This window comes from Squalius cephalus (genome assembly GCF_949319135.1).
Source record: "Squalius cephalus genome assembly, chromosome: 20".
In the NCBI taxonomy this organism is placed as follows: domain Eukaryota; kingdom Metazoa; phylum Chordata; class Actinopteri; order Cypriniformes; family Leuciscidae; genus Squalius; species Squalius cephalus.
In genome coordinates, this window is record NC_137141.1 from 2,090,358 (window position 1) to 2,115,598 (window position 25,241).

The 25,241-nt window shown below is 38.3% G+C and overlaps 1 protein-coding gene across 2 annotated transcripts in view; it reads left to right on the forward strand.

The window, feature by feature from the left end:
• Positions 1-8,285: 8,285 nt before the first annotated feature.
• Positions 8,286-25,241, forward strand: part of dph6 (diphthamine biosynthesis 6) — a 106,366-nt gene continuing 89,410 nt past the window's right edge. For both annotated transcript variants that reach the window (XM_079853183.1, XM_079853184.1), the window contains exons 1-4: positions 8,286-8,455; positions 8,537-8,628; positions 8,982-9,175; positions 24,063-24,136. In XM_079853183.1, coding sequence (XP_079709309.1) covers positions 8,433-8,455; positions 8,537-8,628; positions 8,982-9,175; positions 24,063-24,136 — 383 coding nt within the window. In that variant the 5' untranslated portion in view covers positions 8,286-8,432. The remainder of the gene's footprint in view (positions 8,456-8,536; positions 8,629-8,981; positions 9,176-24,062; positions 24,137-25,241) is intronic.

Consider the following 25,241-nt stretch of genomic DNA (forward strand, 5'->3'; position numbering starts at 1 on the left):
TTTTCCCCACGAGCTCCCCCTACAGCTGTGTTACCGCTTTACAGCTGTGAGAAGCTGTGAACGCGCTCGTTCTCGTTCTCCCTTCTCACGAGACTTCCAATTTCTATCTTGCCGGGACGGTAGTCCCCAAGTTGCAAGGTTGGTTTTCCGCCTGGGAACGCTGGGGGGAGCGGGGAAAGTCACCAACATCACCAGAACAGGTTGTTTAACCATCCAAATGATTTCTAGACAGTTTTATTAAGTTAAAAAAGTTACCAAGTTCTCCTTTAAAGGTCCCATTCCATGGATTATTTTATTATTTTATAATGTTTCCAGGGGTGCCCTTATAATGTTAGTATGTTTTTTAGATCAAAATTTTTTATAATTTAGAAATAAAAGGCATATTTCCTAGCCTGATTTCATCACCTGATTTGAACACTCTGTTTGAAGGGGCGTGTCTGCTGTGAGACTTCAGTGTAAACGCCCTCTGCTGTGATTGGCTGACATGCTTGCATATGAAATATCTGGCATTACATGTGGAACTATCTGGAAAACTTTTACTATTACAGCTATTATACGTTTTTACTATTACAGCTATCTGGATTAACGAATCGTGAGAAGTTTTTTAAGTATTTAGATCTATTCCCATCACATAAAAGGTTGCAGTGATGAGCACTGAGCAGATGACAGTCTGTTGATCGCGTGAAAGATCTTATCATTGCAACGCAGTTTCTGCACTCTCTAATGATTTCACCAATGCAAACATGAGGTATATAAATACAGTAAGAGCTTCGTTGTGCAGTGTAACAGCGTCATTGATTTCATAACGAGTTTTGGCAAGTGTCCAGATAAACTCGCGCTGTGTGATTGAGCTTGGCCGATTGGAAAGGGATTGTTCTTTGATCGCTTTCTGTATATTAATCACAGTTTAAGTAAGATTATTTTCATCCTACTAAGAGAAACGAACGATGTGAAGAGTGATCGCTACTTCCATATTAAATCACTACTTACCGCTTGCTGGAATATAGTTGAAATTGCCCCCTTCGTCAGTAAGAGACGCTGAGAGAAGTCTGCTTGATATTATCCCAGGTTAGAAAAATAGTCTGTGGTGAAATGGACAGAGCAAACTAACAACTTCGAATTAAACTTTTGCGGTATCCGATTATAGATAAACATCAACCACGTCTGTTGACATTTCGCCATCAATACGCCTGTGTTCCTGTGGGCGGAGGTTACGGTTCTAGTGACATCACGAAAGCAGGATGTAGAGGGGTGTAGTCCAATCCAGCCGTTCGTTGTAGTCAACTTCTGTTAAATAAAATATCTCGCTTGGCATTGAACTTTGAGCTTTATAATTTTACAGATATTATTTATACTCTAACAACAACATTACACACTAACTAAAGTTGGAAACATGGAATCACGAAGAACGGGACCTTTAATATAACATTAAAATAAAATGGTGAAAGTGAGACAGGGCAAATGGTTGATATCCTGATGAAAGAAAACATTTTTGAATGAAATCAAGGTTTTCTATTAGAAGTTCCTCTGCATGACACACTAGACCGAGTTCATTCTCAGTACAGATGTAGTTTGCTGTTGTGACACAAATATCATACAACCGGCACTGTGTGCGGAGAGTGAGCGACTACATGTTTACACAGTTGTGTTTAACTGCACATCGGTGAGTTTCTGGACAGTCCTAGTGGATCAATGCTCTGTTTTGAATTAAGCCTTGTTCTCCGAAACTGATGTTGATGAGAAATTGAGTGACCTGTTTGCTCCTGGATCTGCGTTTGGGTTACATCTGATCTGAAAAGGAGAGCATGTGTGAGTTTTCATGCAAAGAACACGTTAGAGAGGAGACATGCAGAGCCAAAACACAGCGGAAAATTACAATTGTCAAAGGTACAGGGATTTTAGACAAGACAATGGGAAAGTGGAAATAGATGTGGTCTTTACAACACACACATCTGGACCGTGTTAGATCTTCAAGGCCTCAGCTTTGGATTCGAAAACATTAAAAGTTCAAATAAGCATTAGACAGTATAAGTTTAAATGCATTATGATAGAGTTTAAGAGAGTGTTGTGTGTGTCTAGCTCATCTTTTCAAGGCGTGCTGCTTCGGATAATAACTCTGATTGGGGGAGATAATGTTTCCCATGTGGAAGCGCTGCTTTCTGAACCCACTTCACATGTGCTGGAGCTCTTTCTCAGAAGGACCCGGATGTGTGTGAGAAGTCAGTCATCATCCGCTCTTGGATCACTCTTTTCTTCATTGTCTTTGTGTTCTCTCTTCATTTTCTCAGCAGATTTGTCTCGTGTGGAGGAAAGTTATGGAGTTTCTCTGGACGGCGTGTGGAGAGGAAGAACAGATCAGTGGAAGTGCTCTGGATCGTGTACAATAGTTTCGGGAAACTGCTTTGAAACTATAGTAGTTGTGTTTTTTTTCCAGAATTAATCAGTGTTGATTTGATTGAATGATTGAATGAATGAATCAGTGTTTTTGGACAAAACGGTGCAGTGAATGATTCAATGACTCACTCACTGTTTTCTTTCTGAATGAATTAGCGTTTCTGGACAAATTGGTTCAATGAATGATTCAATGACTCACTCACTGATTCATTCAAACTAATCAGCGTTTTTGAACAAATCGGTACAGTGAATGATTCACTGACTCACTCACTGATTCCATCCTGAATGAATCAGTCTTTTTTTTTAACAAATTGGTTGAATGAATGATTCAATGGCTCACTTACTAATTTCGATACAAAATAAATCAGCGTTTTTGAACAATTTGGTTTAATGAATGATTCAATAACTCACTCACTGATTCATTCAAATTAACCTGTGTTTTTGAACAAATTGATGCAGGTTATGATTCAATGACTCACTCACTGATTGTATTCAAATTAATCAGTGTTTTGAACAATTTGGTTTAATGACTGATTCAATAACTCAGTTGTAATTTCATTCTGAATGAATCAGTGTTTTAAACAAATCGGTTCTTTGAATGATTCAACAACTCATTCATAAAGACAGTCATTTGTTAATTTATAGATGAATCAGCTGTTTTGAATGAATCAGTTGACTGAAAGATTCATTGACTCACTCACTGATTTCGTTAAAATTAATCAGCGTTTTTGAACAAATTGGTTGAATGAATGATTCAATGGCTCACTTACTAATTTCGATGCGAATAAATCACAGTTTTTGAACAAATTGGTTTAATGAATGATTCAGTGGCTCACTTACTAATTTCGATGCAAATTAATCGCAGTTTTTGAACAAATCGGTTGAATGAATGATTCAATGACTCATTCACAAAGACAGTCATTTGTTTAATTCATAGATGAATCAGTGGTTTTGAATGAATCGGTTGACTGATTGATTCATTGACTCACTCATCTGCACCACCTAATGGCGTAAGAATGTAATCGGCAACTAAAAGCACAGACTTTCTAACAACAGCCTTGAGTCAAACGACACAAGTGTACTTTCATTCCCAAAGAACAGTTTGGATCATAGATCCCCAGCCGAGCAGCTCCCAGTTCAAATGATGTAACTGTAATCCTTCTATATCTCCAGTTTAATCTCCGTCAGATTTCTTAAGAAGATTAAATCATGTGCAAACGCCCGAGATCATCGGGATACGAGCAAAAGCTTGATTAGTGGCGAAGCGAAATGGAAACAAAGGCAGCTGGGCCTGGTAGTCCCGGGCTCCTCCGACCCGAATGCAGAACAGGTGCCTGTGATTACAGCGGTTCATTACATCATCCCAGTCCATCCAGACGTACACAAACAACACAAGCTGACTTGGCAGGGAGTGAACGGGGGGATCCAAGAAAAGCAAAGTGAGGGCCGGGGGTTTTGTGTTTGCGGAGTGTCATGCTCGATCACGAGAGAAACCTCGAACAGGCCCGACCGCGGCTTTGAAGCCGGGAAGCACCGGCGCTGTGGCTACCTCTGATGTCAGATCCAATATTCTGATTGCAAGCTATTTCCTGGATTAAGATTGTGTTTGTCGGGTAAGAAAGCAGCCGTCCTCGGATTGTATATCAGACGCCCTAATTACAGCATCCCACTTCACTTAGATGGAGCTTTACAACCCGGCGGCTGCGTGTGCCATGAGTGTTTCTCTGACACAAACACAGCAAACTGTGGCGGATTATAAACAAGTTGTTAAATATATTTGTGACACGGTACATAACATTGATCTGAAACATTTGAGGTGCTGGTTCACCTGAAGACTAATGTCCTCTTCTCCACGTATAAAGTTTAGAGGAAAATCCTAAATATTTAAAGTCCCCCTGTGGTGTAAATCCAGCTTTTAATGTTGTTTATGTGTCTATGTGGTGTTTTTAATCTGCTTTAAGACAAACCATGTGTAAATTCATAAGTCGACAGCATTGCTGAGTATTTCCTCCTTAAAACTGCAGTGAACCAAAGACAGTCTCAAAAACACGCTTTGAAATCGCTGGTGTTTCTGACGTCACAAACTACCTTGTAACCAATCAGATCAACGTGTGATCGTCAACCAGTGGATCTCTGAGCTGAGTGAGTGAGTGGAGGCGGGGCTCATTTGCATATTCATAGAACCACGCATACTAAATGAGGCAAGGGTGTCGTGTTACATTCAAGATATTTTAAGGCATGACGAAAAATTTTTCAGGGAAAAAACATTTAAATATGTCCTTTTGGTGATCAAAGATGAGTTTTAATGGATACAATTATCGGCTACAGAGGGACTTTAAGTCAACATTAGTTAAGCATGAATTAATGCATATTAGTGCACACATACTGTAAAGTGTTACTGAAACTTCAGTGTGATTCCAGCAAAACCCAAGACATCAAATGAGGAAATATTCTAATATTATAACAGTATATGCAACGCATTACAGCACATGAGCACAGAGGATCCCGAGAGAAGGCGTGGAGAACACGGCCTGCCAAACGCTCAGGGTTTACGGCACCGCGAGGATCTGTAAAGCAGAAGATGTTCAGGAAGATCTGCTGTGCATTTGCAGAATTATGAGCTGAACTGATTCCTTCTGAACGGCACAATCTGGATTTTGTGGTGCTTTTGAGGCTCGGCGGACATCTGCCTGAAGTGCGGCTACAAATGCGCTCTCGTTGCAGAGGAAATACTTGTCAGATGATGTAAATAGACTTGCAGTTATGACTCAATCATGCTGAGATTCTTCGGGAAGCTGAAGTCGCTCCTCTGAGAGCTCGGCCTCGTCCAGGAGCTTCGGCTCAGGACAGGAGCGTAACTCACGGCGGCCGTGCACGGGGTCGCCGCTCGTAACATGCGAATCGAGAAACTCTCATAATAACATGTCAGCTCCAACGTGTGTGATGGAGAAAATTTCTATAAACTGCAAAATTGCTAAAAGTGTAATTTAAGGAGTGTGTCAGGCGGCTTTGTTGTGCTCTTAAAAGAAGACGAACAGATCTGCAGCTAAACCTTGACTGCTGGACGTCTGTGTCATAATTCCAGCGCTTCTTATTAAGTGCAAAGTTTTTGTGTCCTTGTGTGACTAAAATGAGTTGTGTTTGTGTGTGTAAATCAGCCGTGAGATGGCCTTTAAAGGCCAAACACGTGATTCAGTGTGTCTGCGCTTCTGCCTCGCCAGTCGAGACACCATCAGCACAGTTTGATTTCAGACTGTTTTTTAAATGTATGTCATTGTAAAGATTTAGTTTCAATACTTTAATGGGTACACTCTTAGAAAAAAGGTTCTATATAGAACTCTAGGGTCTCATCTCAATTTTAAAGAACCCTTTATGGCAATATAAGGAGGAATGTCTTAAAGTCCCCCTGTAGTCAAACTCATCTTTAATCACCAAAATGACATATTTAATCATTTTTCCTTGAAAATAAATTCTTCATGTCTTAAAATATCTTGAATGCAACTCGACACCCTTGCCTCATTTAGTATGCGTGGTTCTATGAATATGCAAATGAGCCCCGCCTCCACTCACTCACTCAGCTCAGAGATCCACTGGTTGACGATCACACGTTGATCTGATTGGTTACAAGGTAGTTTGTGACGTCAGAAACACCAGCGATTTCAAAGCGTGTGTTTGAGACTGTCTTTGGTTCACTGCAGTTTTAAGGAGGAAATACTCAGCAATGCTGTCGACTTATGAATTTACACACGGTTTGTCTTAAAGCAGATTAAAAACACCAATAATACCAGACTTGGTACATGTCATCACAAGCATGACCTGAGGCTACTTGCAGCGTTTCGGCACAGCGCCACCTACTGGTCGGGAGATATGGAAATGGTTATTTTTGCTGATAACTTCTGAAGGTTTTGCACAAAAATCTCTTTTGATTAAGTGCAGAATACCGAGTCAAACAATCCCCATTTTTTTCCACGTCAGCCATTTTGGGCGTCAGCCATTTTGAATTTTGCCGTAAAAATACTGTATTTTATGAACGCATGAGCGTATCGTTATGAAACTTGGTATGTGTCATCAGCACCATGCCCTATAGGTATATTGTTTGTTTTTTCCAGTTTCTTTGCCTAAAATAATCTAAAAATGTCTTTAATCACTCATTGTTGCAGTTGGGCTGATGCTCTTCATGCCTTTTTTTGTGCTTGGCCCTGATAAGTGCTTCTTTTAGCTATATACTGAATTTGTTTGTAGTGATGAAGTGTGTTTTACAAGCTGTAAATCAGTCAGTAAGTGTACAGCATCACCCTTTTTTCCAAAAGCTTTGAAATTTGTGTTTTTTTATAGCTCTGATTGTGACATTTGGAGACAAAAAATCATTAGTTTACTTTTGACTAAAGTAATAAAATGATCAACACATGCATTTTGTACAGGAAAAGGATCTGATGTTCAAGTGTTTCTATTGCTATTTGCATCCGTGGAGAGTAAAACAATGTATGTGCACGTAAATCATAAGGTTGTTAATTTACTTTTGAGTAAATTTAATCTAAACGAGTGTTGAGTGATGAGAATATACAAACAAATCAATAAAACAGAAATGAACGTTAATTTTTGGTTTAAAAAGACCATAGAGAGAATGTTCCCCAAAATAACCAAGCAGGAACCAAATATGGGAACGTTAGGAGAACATTCTGTGTGAAGAAACGATGAATGCTGTGGGTATTTTTGGACAGACCCATGTGTTAATTGTGCTGGTTTCAGAATAACTAAATAAATAACCAGCGTACAGTAGCAGAGGGCAGGGAAGATGTCTCTCTCAATTGTGTGTATTCAGACAGAAGGCGTTGCCTTTGGCCGGCTCCGGGGCACGAGGTGAGGAAACACAACAACAACACACAGCAAACGCAGCATGAAAGGTGTGTGTGAGTGTGTGTGTGTGATTCTCCCTCCGAGGAAAACATCACCTGTGAGAACATCCAGACTTCACAGCATCACGGCCAACAACTAACACTGTGAGACTAGTGTATTCTCACGCACATGTACAGAAAGGCCAGTGCTCGCATTTGACCTCTGCGGTTTGATATTTACGTGCATTTGGATCATTTATTTATCTTTGGATTATTATCACATCCCATTCCCAAACTGGTCAATCAATCTTTTATAATGCACACTTGAAACACCATCAATGCCTTTCAGACAACTTATTTTATTCACAGTTTTATTCACAAAAATGGAATCAATACAATACAGTCAAATGGCCACCACACATACAGCCTATTCTTTCAAAATAATTAAGCACAGAGCTTTCTAGTTTTTGATAATTTGTCAAAATCAAAATTAAAAAAAAAATTAATAAAAAGAGTCATATGAATGACTAAAGTTATGATTGACTGTAGTTTTCTGCAGGCAGCATTGTGTCCGTTATGCTTTGGTAAATCTTTAAAACATAACATTAAAAAAATCTAAAATATGAGATAAAGTCAAAGTTGACATACTAAGTCATATCTATGAGATTAAACAAAGTGGAAAATGATGACTCACTAGGCTAAATAATAATTCTTGATCATGACAGTCGACGTTTTGAGATCAAGTCAAAATCATAATTATGAAAGTCGAAATTATAAATTTCTATGCCATAATTATGACTTGTATGCCATAATTTCGACTTTAACTCATATTATTACTTAAAATGTCATAGTGTCGACGATGTCTCAAAATTTCGATTAGGCTATGACATTTTACGTGTCAAAATTATGATTTACAAAATCATTATTGTTTTCTTACGTTGCTTCCATATAGCGGATATTTAAGCAGAATATCCAGTGTGTTATTTAGCAGGAGGGTTCGTTCGGCGGTCAGTCAGAGCTTTTCGCTCAGGCAGATCCTCAGACAGCCTCCTCAGGGGTCCTTCAGTCACCCGGAAGAAGCGCCAGTGTTTACAGTCGAGCGGCAGAAACACGTGTGTGTGATGATCAACACAGCTTGCAGTCACTGCTCTTGACTCTCTGTCTTTCTGCAGCGATAAAAACATCATCTGTGAAATAAACATCATGAGAGTTGTTGCGTTGATCAGGTAACGTTAACACGACGCTGCGTTTACCGTGATTACAACGAGACGTGGATGATGGTGTAAATCTGTGTGTGTGTGTTGCAGTGGCGGTAAAGACAGCTGTTATAACATGATGCAGTGTGTGTCTGCTGGTCACACTATAGTGGCCCTCGCCAACCTCAGGCCTCCTGCACACGGTAAGATCACAATAATGACTTTCCCCCATAATATCTCCCCAGACACAGCTAAATGCTCAGTTACAGGTATAGCTTTTACAGTAGGATATAAGCATCATGTGACACTGAAGACTGGAGTAATGATGCTGAACATTCAGCTTTGATCTCAGGAATAAATTACACTTTACTGTATATTCACATAGAAAACAGCTGATTTACACTGGAATAATATTTCACTGTTTTTACTGTATTTGTGATCAAATGAACACAGTCTTGGTGAGCAGAAGAGCTCTTTCAGGAGCATTAGAAATCTTACCAACCCCAAAGTTTGAATGTTCATGCCTATGTGCTTCTATGTGTGTGTTGTTGGTCAGCGGTGTCAGATGAGCTGGACAGTTTCATGTATCAGACCGTGGGTCACCAGGCCGTGGATCTGCTGGCGGAGGCCATGGATCTGCCCCTATACAGGCGCACTATCAAGGGCTCGAGTCTGCACACCGGCCGAGAATACAGCCAGACGGAGGGAGACGAGGTGGAGGATCTCTATCAGCTGCTCAAACTCGTCCAGGTAAAACACCTCAGCTTCCGCACCAGTGCTAGTGCTGTTCCAGTCCAGCAGAACCAGTGCCAGTGCTGTTGAGGTTCAGGGCTGAGCAAGAGTCACAGTGCTACATCACAGAGATATACTAATAGAGTATAAGAGCACTACAAATTAGAGCCCGACCGATAAAGGATTTTTAAGGCCGATACCGATACAAATATTTGGTGATTTAAAAATCCGATATTCCGATATATCGGCCGATATAAATATTTTTCAAAAATCCAGAAACGCGTAACAAAACATGAACAGTTCTGATAAATATAATATATAAAAATACAAACTTAAGATATGAAAACAACCTTTGAACAAAAAAAAAAAAAAAAAATCAACTATTATTATTAATATTGACAGTAATAATAAAAAAAAATCAATGATGATGATTATTGTCATCATCATTTGTATTATTATTAAACAAGACAAAGGCCATTCCGTGTGTGTGTGTGTGTGGTCATGGGTTCAAAGCAAGAACTGATAAGATTGTAAATGTGTACCTTGAAATGCAGTGTAAGTCGCTTTTGATAAAAGCGTCTGTCAAATGTCCGTTTGCATTTTGATTATTTCGAGAACCGTTCATCCAATCGACTTCACAAGGGAGTGTCGCATTTGGTGCAATAGCCTATAGATGGACACGCGAGACGCCACACGTTCAGAATTAATAAACTTTTAGTAAACTACAGAACAGCGCGAGCGGGAAGCGGTGCACCTCTCGCGGGCAGGGCTGGCGCGTGAGCAGCGCGTATTTTTTTCGGCGTCCATGTTAATCAATGAGTGCATTCACACCGGGAGCAGGAGCAGCGCGTGAGCGTCCAGCAGGAGCGTCGCGTGAACAGCAGTGCAGCGGGGGTTTCGGCGCCGAGTCTATTTTTGCTGCGCCGCTTACACTGAATTAAAGTGACAATGCATTGATCATGGCCAAAATACACCGCAGTTTTATCCAAAAAGTGCACTGATGATATCTATTGTGTTTTAAACAGTCAATCAAATGACCAACAGCAATTTAAAAAGAAAACAAATGTCCAAAAACAAACTTGTTGCCCGAATAATAAAAACAAAGATGAACCAAAAGTTATATAAATGAAATTATTAATAATATAAGCTTCTTGACAAGTCTTTTCTCTTAAATGTATTTGAAAACGAAATAAAGCAATGCCAACTTATCCATTATGCTCCGAGAACGGACACTGCAGTGATATAAAACGCACACGTCTGTTAAATTAAGCAATACTTTTAAGGTAGTCTAATATTTTTCTGACTAACAAATTACTGACACTGTAAAGGGTAGATTTAAATAAAGAGAAACGAAATTTAAATAAAGAGAAACGAAATTTAAATAAAGAAAAACGAAATTTAAATAAAGGAAAACGAAATTTTTAAAGGAAAACGAAATTTAAATAAAGAAAAAAACGAAATTTAAATAAAGAAAAACGAAATTTAAATAAAGAAAAAAGAAATTTAAATAAAGAAAAAACGAAATTTAAATAAAGAAAAACGAAATTTAAATAAAGAAAAACGAAATTTAAATAAAGAAAAACGAAATTTAAATAAAGAAAAACGAAATTAAGTTCAATTAAAAACGAGATTAATTCAGATTGATAATAAGGGGTAAAAAGGCTAATACATTTTGTTTCTACTATTACTCTATTTTCCACAATGTCAAAGCAACGCAGCTTAACCCAAAACACAAGCTCAGGCATGCACTTCGGTCCATACACACTCCGCTGTTCTGCGCTCTAGCCTCTCCGCGTGGCTCGAGCCGCATTTTAGACGCGTGTCTCACACAGGCGGTGTGCAAGCTCCAACCTGTTAAGATGGGAGCCGACATGCCACGCAGCTGAGACGCTCACGCCAGCAGCCAGTGTGTCGCCGGCCTTATTCAAGCGCGAATGAGAACAGTTTCGCGGGGGATCCCAGGTGTGCAAAAAAAAAAGAAAAGAAAACGAATAGGAATATTCAAATGTCAAATTTTCAAATGGAATACCAACCCACCGAACGAATATTCGAATATTTGGGTCCAGCCCTAGCTGCTTTTATTTTATTTTTTAAATATTCATTTATCGGCCATTATAAATGCCGATACCGATAGTTTGGAAAATGCCTAATATCGGCTGATAATATCGACCCGCCGATATATCGGTCGGGCTCTACTACAAATATAAACTAGCACATATAAAGCTTGCTGAAGCGCCCCGGCACAAATAATAATTATGAATGTGTCAGAAAGGAGACATTTCATAGTTCATTTAAAGCTCGGTACTCATTTAGGGCTGTATTATGATAATCAACGAATCTGTCCTTGATTAATCGGATTGAACAATCTAAACATTTCCACATATTAAACCACAGAACTTCTGATTGCTTACCATTGTGAAGCAGAAGTTATAATATAGTTGGCAGTAGAGCTGCACGATTAATCGTTAAAAGATCGCGATCTCGATTCAAACACCCACTCGATCTTATTCCTAAATGACAACCGTTCTCCTGTGTCGATTCAACCTTTGACAAGTGCGATCACAGCGAACATTCAGATCTGCCTTCTGATCCAGAGAGAGCCGTTGCTATTCATGTTTAGATATGAAACAGCTTCACAAACAGTCTTTTCAACCACACAGTTTCATTATTTACAATATACAATACATATACAGAAACGCTGATTCATCCAGTAATGAAACAAGTGAAGTCTTTATGATTGAGTCAATGAATCATTAATGTAAGAGATTCATTCAGAAAAGCTGATTCATCCAGTAATGAAACAAGTGAAGTCTATATGATTGAGTCAATGAATCATTAATGTAAGAGATTCATTCAGAAACGCTGATTCATCCAGTAATGAAACAAGTGAAGTCTATATGATTGAGTCAATGAATCATTAATTTAAGAGATTCATTCAGAAACGCTGATTCATCCAGTAATGAAACAAGTGAAGTATTTATGATTGAGTCAATGAATCATTAATGTAAGAGATTCATTCAGAAACGCTGATTCATCCAGTAATGAAACAAGTGAAGTCTATATGATTGTCAATGAATCATTCATTTAAGAGATTCGTTCAGAAACGCTGATTCATCCAGTAATGAAACAAGTGAAGTATTTATGATTGAGTCAATGAATCATTAATGTAAGAGATTCATTCAGAAACGCTGATTCATCCAGTAATGAAACAAGTGAAGTCTATATGATTGAGTCAATGAATAATTAATGTAAGAGATTCATTCAGAAACGCTGATTCATCCAGTAATGAAACAAGTGAAGTCTATATGATTGTCAATGAATCATTTATTTAAGAGATTCGTTCAGAAACGCTGATTCATCCAGTAATGAAACAAGTGAAGTCTATATGATTGAGTCAATGAATCATTAATTTAAGAGATTCATTCAGAAAAGCTGATTCATCCAGTAATGAAACAAGTGAAGTCTTTATGATTGAGTCAATGAATCATTAATGTAAGAGATTCATTCAGAAACACTGATTCATCCAGTAATGAAACAAGTGAAGTCTATATGATTGAGTCAATGAATCATTAATGTAAGAGATTCATTCAGAAACGCTGATTCATCCAGTAATGAAACAAGTGAAGTCTATATGATTGAGTCAATGAATCATTAATGTAAGAGATTCATTCAGAAACGCTGATTCATCCAGTAATGAAACAAGTGAAGTCTATATGATTGTCAATGAATCATTTATTTAAGAGATTCGTTCAGAAACGCTGATTCATCCAGTAATGAAACAAGTGAAGTCTATATGATTGAGTCAATGAATCATTAATGTAAGAGATTCGTTCAGAAACGCTGATTCATCCAGTAATGAAACAAGTGAAGTCTTTATGATTGAGTCAATGAATCATTAATGTAAGAGATTCGTTCAAAAACGCTGATTTATCCAGTAATGAAACAAGTGAAGTCTTTATGATTGTCAATGAATCATTAATTTAAGAGATTCGTTCAGAAACGCTGATTCATCCAGTAATGAAACAAGTGAAGTCTATATGATTGAGTCAATGAATCATTAATGTAAGAGATTCGTTCAGAAACGCTGATTCATCCAGTAATGAAACAAGTATTTATGAGTGAGTCATTGAATCATTCGTTTAACCGTTTTTTTTTTTTTAAGTAATTCATTCCATTTAATTACACATTTTAAATAGATGCAGCAATGAACATTTTGTCAGAACTTCTAGTAAATTCTGCTTTGATTAGTTGTCTGTTCAGAATCGTGATCGTGATTCTCGGTTTAGCCAGAATCTAGCAGCTCTACTGTGCGCGATCAGGGCAAGGATCAGCCAGATTACTGTGTGCATCATCAAAAGTGGTTAATAAAAGTGCTACGGGGAATTTAAAGGGAACAGTTTTTGGTGGACTGGTAGCCATAGTTACAGTGTTGTGAAATGTGAGTGTTCAGCTGAAGGAGGTTTTGCTGCACATTTGATGTCCTAATAATTGAAGATGTGTTGTGATTGATGAGTGCGTTGTGTCTGTCAGCTGATGTGATGTGTTTGCTCGCATCACTTCCTGAATCTGAGGAGAAATGAGAGAGTTTGAGGCCCGACAGGCGCGTTCCCCTTATTTTCACACAAGACTGGCATCAGATTTTAAGGGCTTGTTGTTTTGGGCTGGAGGAGGTCAGATGTGTGTGTGCGGATCTGAAGTTAACCATTCAGCCTCCGATCTCCATCTCCTTCAGCGAGGCAGCACAGCTCTGTGATCCAAACAACACGCTTCTAAAGCTCTCAGATAATGAGGAATTACATCGTGGACTTCAGCAACCACAACCATCCCATCAGTTCCCCACGGACACAATCAAGCCCCGCCCACATCTGAGCCCTTTCACTCGATATACCACAATAGAGGAGAATCAACGACGAGCGCAACTTCCCTTCAATGATGACTTTCATAGAGGCTTCCAGTTAAAGACATTTAATTTCAGCAAAGTTTAATGTTTGCAGTTTACAGTTAACTCTTAATAATACAGATAAAATAATTGTTTGAGGATGAACAAAAAACCAAACAAATGCAACAAAAAGTAAAAATTATTCATTCATATTCATATTAAAAATTAAATCTTGTTAAACGTGGTGTAAAAGAAAAAGATATGCGTATGATTATTGTGATTATTCTTTAAGGTTATTTCTATGATTAATCCTTTCAAACATTATTCTTGTATTGATCCATTTATGCTTTTTCGTCTATTGCATCATTTAAAATCATAAACTCATAGTTACACTCATCTTCTCGAGACGCGTCTTTTAGAAGTTGAACTAAGTTTATCTTGAGTGCTGCGCTCTTAGAGCGTCGTGTCATGCGTGAGACGATCCTAAAGACGCGAATGGAAAAAAGTGATTTGCTTATTAATTATGAAAACGATTTGTTCCAGTTAGTTCTTCAGTAACTGATGTTAGTTTCATTTAGTTTTAGTTTTTCATTTATGTTTAAATTCCTATTTCATTTCAGTTTACGAAAATGTTTTTTGACCAATAGTTTTAGTCTTCGTTTCAGTTTTCATTTACGAAAATAACCTTGGTCTGATTTAATACAAAACTGGCCAAATTCCATATCATTCCATGAGGTTATACAGTAAATTCCATGTTTATGATTTGCGGATCCTCATCTGAACACATGACCTGAGAGTGAGGAAAGATGGCAGAACTTCCCCTTTACACCTCAGTGTACCTGATCAGGTGTGTGTGAAGATCTGCTGTACTCTAAACACCATGGGGTCAGAGGTCAGGGGTCATCGCCTCCAGGGCATCAGATGGACGTCCGTACATTGTTGACTCCTGATGGCATGTGTGTGTGTGTGTTCTCGTTGGTTTATGAGGACACAAATGTGTATAATGACATGGGTATTACAACTAGGGCTGTGTGATATTGACAAAACACGATATTTTCTGGGATTTTCTCTATAACGATAATTAGAAGATAGTTGGTTTTGTGCTGCCGTGGACCGAGAATATAAAACAAGAATATTTTTGATATTCTTCAAAAATAAGAAATCATCTTTTCCAATACGTTTAAATAGATTTTTTACCTTTATAAAGTCATTTTTAAACTTAATTAAATCTATGTATCCTCTTTTGTGTAAAATTCTTACATTTAATCAATAAATTCAGTTAGAATAATAAGACACAATAGGGCTGTTACCATCAAATGAAGTCAGTATCAACATTGATGTTTGCAGTGCCGAGGAAACGGAATCTGCATCTGAAGTTTAGATGCGTTCACACACACTGTTTAATGCAGATCAGCGGGACATCAATGTGTTTAACACATGCAGAAATAATGCTCTGATGGTTTAAACATAAAACGTTGAATACTGATATAGTGAAATTATTGAAAATAAATAAAAGATACTTTAAATGTGCGATTAAAGCCTCCAGTAGGTGTCAGTGAGTCACTGTTAATGTGCGAATCATTGCGATTCAACCGATTCATTCAAACCAGGGGGCCAATGTTTCATAAAACACTGAAGCTTCCCCGGGCGCCGCCATTGATTAGCGGATGACCTGCTGTTAGCATCCCATTGACTCCCATTCATTTTGGCGTCAGTTTGACAGCGAATAACTTTACATCTGAGGTGTTTAAAGACTCCATTTGTCCATTATTTATTTCTAAAGAAACACGAAAATGTATAAAAGGCTCCATTACCTTGTATCTTACGTTATGGCCCCGTAGAAGCAGTTTTTGTAAATATAGGCTAACGATTGCGTCATAACCACGCGACTCTCTGTCGCACAGTAGAGAGATTACCGTATCGACAGGAGGAGAAGCTCGCGGGCGATCGGGGGGACGTGGAGGCAAAATGACAAAGTAATTAATCACAATACTTGGCAAAAGTATTTGTATTTGATTCTTTGCCAAGTACCAACGCAATTTTTGTTTTGTAAATCGTCAGACATGATTTTTACCACTTCAATAAGTTTTTCTTTGTTAAAAGCCTTTCTGTAAAGCGAATTTCGTTTTGTACAAATTGTATCTTAATTTTAATAAATGTTTCATCAACCAATTGCATGTATTTAATAAATAAAAAGCAAATGACAATATAATAACCGTGACATGGATGCGCCGGTGCGCCGCGTTCACTTGGACACATTAAATTGATCAAAAGTGACAGTAAAGACATTTATAATGTTACAAAAGATTCTGTTTCAAATAAATGCTGTTCTTTTGAACTTTCTATTCATCAAAGAATCCTGAAAAGTAAAATGTATCACAGTTTCCACAAAAATATGATCTGTTTTCAACACTGATAATAATCATAAATGTTTTTTGATCATCAAATCCTCATATTAGAGTGATTTCTGAAGGATCATGTGACACTGAAGACTGGAGTAATGATGCTGAACACAGGAATAAATTACACTTTACTATATATTCACAATATTATAATTATAATAATATTTCACTGTTTTTACCGTATTTTTTTATCAAAGTAATGCAGAGCAGAAGAGACTCTTTCACAAGCAATCTTAGGAAACACAGAATTGTGCTGAAACAGCATCTTTGGACATTTATAACTGTAGAACAGTATTATTGTTTATATTTCAGTTTTACAAAATTTCTCACACTATTTATATATTTTATTGTCACATGATCAACATTATGCCATAAATGCCGTCGATACAGATATTCTCCTGCACAAGTTTCTAGCATTATTTCATCATCAGAACATCGATTAAACATTCATTTTGATGATGACAAAATATAAAAAAAGTTTCTTTGTACGTCCAAATTATTTGAAGAAATCAAAAAGATTTTAGTTGAGGCTTGTGTGTGATTCGGCCTGACAGGAGTGGTGCGATAATGAGCTGTTAAACCGCTGGTACAGGAGCGAGAGTGTGTGTGTTCTGCTCCAGGAGTGTGTGTTCTGCTCCAGAAGTGTGTGTTCTGCTCCAGAACTGTGTGTTCTGCTCCAGGAGTGTGTGTTCTGCTCCAGGAGTGTGTGTTCTGCTCCAGAAGTGTGTGTTCTGCTCCAGAAGTGTGTGTTCTGCTCCAGAAGTGTGTGTTCTGCTCCAGGAGTGTGTGTTCTGCTCCAGGAGTGTGTGTTCTGCTCCAGAAGTGTGTGTTCTGCTCCAGAAGTGTGTGTTCTGCTCCAGAAGTGTGTGTTCTGCTCCAGAAGTGTGTGTTCTGCTCCAGAAGTGTGTGTTCTGCTCCAGAAGTGTGTGTTCTGTTCCAGGAGTGTGTGTTCTGCTCCAGAAGTGTGTGTTCTGCTCCAGAAGTGTGTGTTCTGCTCCAGGAGTGTGTGTTCTGCTCCAGGAGTGTGTGTTCTGCTCCAGAAGTGTGTGTTCTGCTCCAGAAGTGTGTGTTCTGCTCCAGGAGTGTGTGTTCTGCTCCAGAAGTGTGTGTTCTGCTCCAGGAGTGTGTGTTCTGCTCCAGAAGTGTGTGTTCTGCTCCAGGAGTGTGTGTTCTGCTCCAGGAGTGTGTGTTCTGCTCCAGGAGTGTGTGTTCTGCTCCAGGAGTGTGTGTTCTGCTCCAGAAGTGTGTGTTCTGCTCCAGAAGTGTGTGTTCTGTTCCAGGAGTGTGTGTTCTGCTCCAGAAGTGTGTGTTCTGCTCCAGGAGTGTGTGTTCTGCTCCAGAAGTGTGTGTTCTGCTCCAGGAGTGTGTGTTCTGCTCCAGGAGTGTGTGTTCTGCTCCAGAAGTGTGTGTTCTGCTCCAGAAGTGTGTGTTCTGCTCCAGGAGTGTGTGTTCTGTTCCAGGAGTGTGTGTTCTGCTCCAGGAGTGTGTGTTCTGTTCCAGGAGTGTGATGTTTTAAAAGATTCATCCAGCACTTTGACTTAATTAGATGTTATCTTTTGAGCAAATGACACTTGAACATAAAGGAATGGCTGTGTTTTAGGTGTGCCGTTCAGTGTGTGTGTGTGTGTGTGTGTGTGTGATGGTGCAATAGTGCCATCTATAGTTGAACACGTGTAATTCTCCTCTGAACGAGGCCCTTCAGAGATCAGAAGAGCATGAGGCTTTCTTCTGCATTATCATCAATAGAGAGGCGTTTATACATCTCTTCACACAGCTGTGATAAATAATGATATGGAGTTGTCTCAGTTTTTCGTGTGTGTCACATTCGAGATGAGAATCATGATTGGAGATTGAGTTGATGTTCATCATGTCATATGTGACCCTGATCACGTCACCAGTCTCGAGTCGCACGGGTGTATCTGTGGCAATAGCCAACAACACAGTGTACGGCTCAAAATTATCCACTTTTCCTTTATGCCAAAAATCATTTGGATGTTCAGTAAAGATCATGTTCCATGAAGATATTTAGTAAATTTCCTACCGTAAATATATAAAACATTTATTTGTGTGAGTGAATGCATCACAGTCGTGAACATGAATGCACAACTTTAAAGGAGATTTTCTCAATGTTTTGATGTGTTTGCACCCTCAGATTCCAGATCTTCAATAGTTGTATATCTCGACCAAATATTGTCCTATCCTTACACACCATGATACATCAATGGAAAGATTATTTATTCAGCTTCCAGATGCTATATACATCTCAATTGCACAAAATTGACCCATGTGACTGGTTTTGTGGTGCAGGGTCACATACAGTCACACAGACTCCACATCAGTGTGTGTGTGGCTCCTTCATCATATTACACTCGTGTGTGTTTTCAGCACATGGTTTCAAAGCAGCGGCACATCAAATCATAATGATAATGTTTATAATATCTATGATATAGTTACATTTAGCAAAGATATGAGTCTTTTTGTTCACATGGTCCAAGTTTCTCTTATAGTCTTTAATAGTATTTAAGTGTGTTTCACTTCTACTCAAGGATGGCAAGGATGATCCCGCTTTATATTAAAGTCTGCCTTTAGTCAATAGTTTTATCTCTTAAAACTCATGTTTGATCACCAAAATCACATATTTAAATGTTTTTTTCCCTTGAAAATAATTTTTTCATGCATTAAAATATCTTGAATGTAACTCGACACCCTTGCCTCATTAAGTATGCGCGGTTCTATGAATATGCAAATGAGCCCCGCCTCCACTCACTCACTCAGCTCAGAGATCCACTGGTTGACGATCACACGTTGATCTGATTGGTTACAAGGTAGTTTGTGACGTCAGAAACACCAGCGATTTCAAAGTGTGTTTTTGATACTGTCTTTGGTTCACTGCAGTTTTAAGGAGGAAATACTCAGCAATGGTGTCGACTTATGAACTTACACATGGTTTGTCTTAAAGCAGATTAAAAACACCACATAGACACATAAACAACATTAAAAGCTGGATTTCATGTTAAATATCTAACTGCAATGCACTAACAATTCAATTAATCATTTGATTCAGTGCTGTACATGTACATTATACTTGTATTTACAAATACCTGCATGTAATTAATGTCTGTAATGACTTCTATAATTACACTGTTAACCCTTAAACCTCCCCACACCACCAAACCTGTCTGTCTATTTCTATCTAAATAATAATTTGACAAAATATATAAAAAAAATTCTGTCAAAAACTGGCATCATTGTGTAGGAATGTCCTGTATGTATATTTTTTTGCATATTCATTATTTTATTTTTTTTTATCGGAAGTGATTGTTATTTTGTGTTTGTTTGTGTTACAGCAATCCCCAAGTATAATTACGATGTGTTTTGAGGACAGTAGAATAGATGAAATCTTCACACATCAGAAACACAGCGTGTGTGCCAGCAGTCCTTCAAGATCTGCCCAGAAACCCGTGAAACTTACAGCCGGAAACAGGAGAATATCGACGGCTCTGCTGTGAGACTGTGAAACATCACGACGCTCAGCCCTCATGCGCACGATAGGATAATATAAGAGCTCTAATCATACTGAAAACTGTCACAGTATTTATTAGTCTTAGTTAATAAACCTAAATCTAAAGTGCAACCAATGCATCGAATCATGAAACTTGTGTCAATGCCAGGAGTGTAGCGATTCGACACACATCCCGATCCTGAACTCACGAGACCATATCACTGCGACACTCCAAGACACATGATAAAAGGTTTACAGAAAATGATGAAATGCTAAATGTGATCCTACATTGTGTGTGTAAATGAACAGGCTTGGACTTGGTGCTGAAACCCAATGAACAGGACAATAGAGACACCAGAATAACAATATTCATGATTCTGAAGATGAAAACACTGAATTATTGTAGATGAATATGCTTGATCTCTGCCACTGACTAGATATATTTAAAATAATGTAGGACACTTTTACTGGTGACATCAGACATCTGGCATTATCAGGACACACTAATATTCCCCCATTGCATTATTATACATTATATTCAGCATTATATAGAGCAGTTTAATGCAGTTCTGACTCTAAAACTCTGAAAACTTGAATTTTTTCTCACACAGTAATTTTTATTTTGGGTGAATTATACACAATACATATTGTTGCATTTTTGTATTGTGATATATTGTGCCAGCCCTAGTCAATGCCCAGCCCTACAGTGAACACACACTCTGGTAACACGGCTGGTGAGACGGTACAGCGCTGATGCCGGCGTTAGAGGAGGAGTGGATCGATTGGTCGTTGAGTTTGTGCCGGATGATTATTTTCAGAGGCTCGTGTCATGAGATTCACTGTTAGATGTTCAAACGCTTGCTTCCGCCGGTGCGTGCGAGAGAAACACACACACACACACACACACACACACACACACACACACACACACACACACACACACACACTCATCAGAGGCGGAGCTAAAGCTGCTCTTTAAGAGCCTCACGGGCCCTCGATCTGATATCGACATCAGCAGACGGGCCCTTGAGAACCGGCTCCATCGGCCCTCAAACACACACACACACACACACACACACACACGCTTTTATCCTGCGCTTCTGTGTCCAGGTGGGTTTCTGCAGGACATCGATCGCTCGAGGTGTCAGGAGCGCAGAGAAATCAAACCCGTCTCTGATTACTTCCACATTACTGCTGGAAAAGAACATAAAAAGAAATGGATACCTTTAAACCTGCTTAATACATAAATGATGACCTCTGGGGTCGTCCCGGGACGGCGGATCGATGCGGCAGCTAATAGAGGAGCGCTTCACCTGTGAACACGCCAGCTCCTGACACAAGAGCTTATTTCATTACTGTCCACATGACATTTACATCCAGCAGGTCCTAAAGTCACAATCAAACGCTTCCCATCCGGAGACTCCTGCGGGATCTGTGCTCGCCCCCAACTCTCTCTCTCTCTGTCTCTGAGACACGGGTGCAGGGCGGCAGCTTTTATCTTCACGTCTTTTAAATTTAGTCCTTTTACTCTGCAATTGTTTTGCAGACTGGTCTAAAGTCACATAAAACTATACTATTATTAATATTAATATTATCGTCATTATTAGCGAAGTTAATATCACTATTATTGCTGCTACTGCCACTATTATTATTACTACTATTACTATATTACAAATATTATTATTATGATTGTTTCAAATTGTCTAGATATCTATTAATCACTCAGTCAGTTTATATCTATATCTGTATATATATATATATATATATATATATATATATATATATATAATTAAAAATGCTGTTATATCACACTGGAATAACCTATTCATTAAAATTATTGCTGTACCTGTATATACTATTATATATATATATATATATATATATATATATATATATATATATATATATATATATATATATATATAATAGTATATACAGGTACAGCAATAATTTTAATTTATATATATATTTAGCTCTTCTTTTCTTATTTTTTCTCCTCTATATGTGTACTTGTTTGTATATGTCATTGGTCTATTTCTTTGTATAAGCAGCTTTGTCTGGTTAACAATTTAAAAATAAAAAATAAAACGGGGGGAATAAATAAAAATAAATTTTACAGTATTTTTGTCACTCTTATTAGTTTTGATATATATATATATATATATATATATATATATATATATATATATATATATATATATATGGTTTGATATATATATTTGATATATATATATATGGATGCACCAAAATGAAAATTCAGCATGCACTCGCCAAAAATCAAAACTAAATAATAAATTAATAATCAATAATCAAGCAAACAGTCAAACAGCTCAAACTGAGTTTGGGACTGAACATGTAAATTGCACATAAGGCAGTTTTATATCAGCGTTTAATAACAGACTTATTTCTACTCCAGTTTGTTGGTTAAATATGAACATTTGAACGACAATAAACTATAATAATAATAACTTGTTTTATTGAAAGATTTATTGAAACATGAATTAAATAATGAAGACATTACTTACAGGTCAAGGAAAAATATGATAAATATGCATATACAAATATATAATATAGTGTATATATTTATCAGAATGCTTTCTAGCTGACGATAGTTATTACTCAAATCTAATTATGCTGAAACAAAGTGAATTGATCTGAATTTGCTAATTATTTCACACACACACACACACACACGCACACACACACGCACACACACACACACACACACACACACACAGATAAAGAGTCTAGCCTAAAGCTCTTGTAATGTGTGTGTGTTCTGCCTAATGTAGTTTGCTCAGTCTTGTTTAGTGATGACGGAGAGCGATAGGCTTATCTCGGTTTGCTGAAGGCATGAGTATCAGACGCGTCGCTCCAGCGCTGACGTCACGTTACGCTGTGTGTGTGTGTGTGTGTGTGTTCACGTCTGGAGCTTGACCAGGAGGAGATGTGGACACTGCGACTGACAGAGCGTAGTGTTGTGTCTGGGTTAGTGTGTGTTAATATGAGTGTGTGTTGATCACTGACGCTGCTGGATCTCCAGTGTGTGTGTGTGTGATGTTCACATGATGGGGTTTGTTGTTGTTTGCATTTTTAGAGCTCAAAAACAACTTCCATTCATTGACAGAATAGATTAACAATATACAAAGCAAACACAAAAGCAGCTCAGAGAGTACAAACTATCATTGCTAACTATTAGCTCACATTATGGATGAACAAAGTGCTCATCGGTAAAATCCAAATAACTACATTAAATGTTTGCAACTCTAGGGTCCAGATGATTTAAAAACGTCCCCCATACTTTGTGAAGAAGGTCCGTCTTCGAGTGGATTAGCCGTGTGAGGTGGTCACGTGATCAGGGTTCCCACGGCTCCTCAGAATCCTTGAAAAAAAAAAGAAAGGCCCTGGAAAGTTTCTTTATATACACACACACAGATACAGATCCTTCAAAGTGCTTGAATTTATTTTGTGCAAGAAGTTTTCTGGAAACCTTCCACATGATTCCCTCCGCTCTGCTAATGTGTTAATGTTCGCCAACACTTGGTGGCCTATGCGCACTAGCTTGCTTGATTTACGTTAGTTACGCACATTTACACGTTACGCTAAGTGTTTCCCGCGTGAGGTACTTTGTGCTGTACGTTTGCCACGCACGCAAAACTGTAACAATGTATCTTACAAGGTAACACGATGTAACCTTACTCTTCCCACATGAAGCCCTTGAGTTTGAGGGTATATAGTAGCGCCGCACGATATTGAAGGAAAATGCGATATGCGATAACTCATTAAATAATGCGATATTCGATAGTGCTTAAAAAAGTGTGTAAAATAAACTTCAATTATCTTTAAAATATATTTAAAATTATATAACCTATAAGTGTTTCACATTCTTTTTGTGACAGTAAAACATCAGTTATTAACAGTTATTGCAAGCGGTGGCGATATGCATATTGTGAATTATGCATTTGTGATATTTAGATGATTTTGATATATTGCGCAGCCCTAGTATTGGACCTGGAAAGTCCTTGAATTTGAAGTTAGCCGAGGTGTGGGAACCCTGCGTGATGTTTAATGATGTTTGCGTGTGTGATCTGAGCATCTTTCCTCCATCTTCTGTGTGTTCAGGAGGAGCTGTGTGTGGAGGCCGTGTCTGTCGGGGCCATTCTGTCCGACTACCAGAGAATACGTGTGGAGAACGTGTAAGTGGAGATCCTTCCTCTCGCTTCTCCTCTCTCTTTCTCACACACACCACACCACATTATGTCCTTGAGTCATTTACAACACAATAAGCCGATATGCCCAAGACTTGTATCGCCACCGCATCATGCTGGACGTTCAGATGTTCAGCTGGGGTTTTGCTGATGTGATCCGGCTCATTTCCCTCTGTATTCCTCGAGCTGAACTCAACGACTGCGAGGAGGAGTTTAGAGCTTTAATTGGCACATTTATATGCAAGACAAGTTTATTTATACAGCACATTTCATACACAATGGTAATTCAAAGTGCTTTGCATAAAAAGGATTTAAAGAAAATAATCACGAGCATAAGATAAAAATTGCAATAAAAGTAAAGAATAAAACATTAAGAATTGATTTAAAGTGTTTTAAAGTCCCCCTGTAGTCAATCATTTTATCCCTTAAAACTCGTCTTTTGAAAATCCAGCTTTTAATGTTGTTTATGTGTCTATGTGGTGTTGTTAATCTGCTTTAAGACAAACCATGTGTAAATTCATAAGTCGACAGCATTGCTGAGTATTTCCTCCTTAAAACTGCAGTGAACCAAAGACAGTCTCAAAAACACGCTTTGAAATCGCTGGTGTTTCTGACGTCACAAACTACCTTGTAACCAATCAGATCAACGTGTGATCGTCAACCAGTGGATCTCTGAGCTGAGTGAGTGAGTGGAGGCGGGGCTCATTTGCATATTCATAGAACCGCGCATACTAAATGAGGGAAGGGTGTCGTGTAACATTCAAGATATTTTAAGGAATGAAGAATATTTTTTCAAGGAAAAAACTTTTAACTGTGTAATTTTGGTGATCAAAGATGAGTTTTAATGGATAAAATTGTTGACTACAGGGGGACTTTAACTATTAGTGACTGATTTACAGTGACTCCAAACATTAAACGGACTAGCATTAAACTAGTGATATATTTCACACTGTTTTTCATGTTCACAGCCGATGTCCCTGCCTCTCACTCGAGCTGTGCATGTATCCGCTGTCAGTCAGCTATTGTTCCTCCACAGGATAAGTGGTGTAACCCTACCTGTATACCTGACATCCCATGATGCCGAGGGGCACAG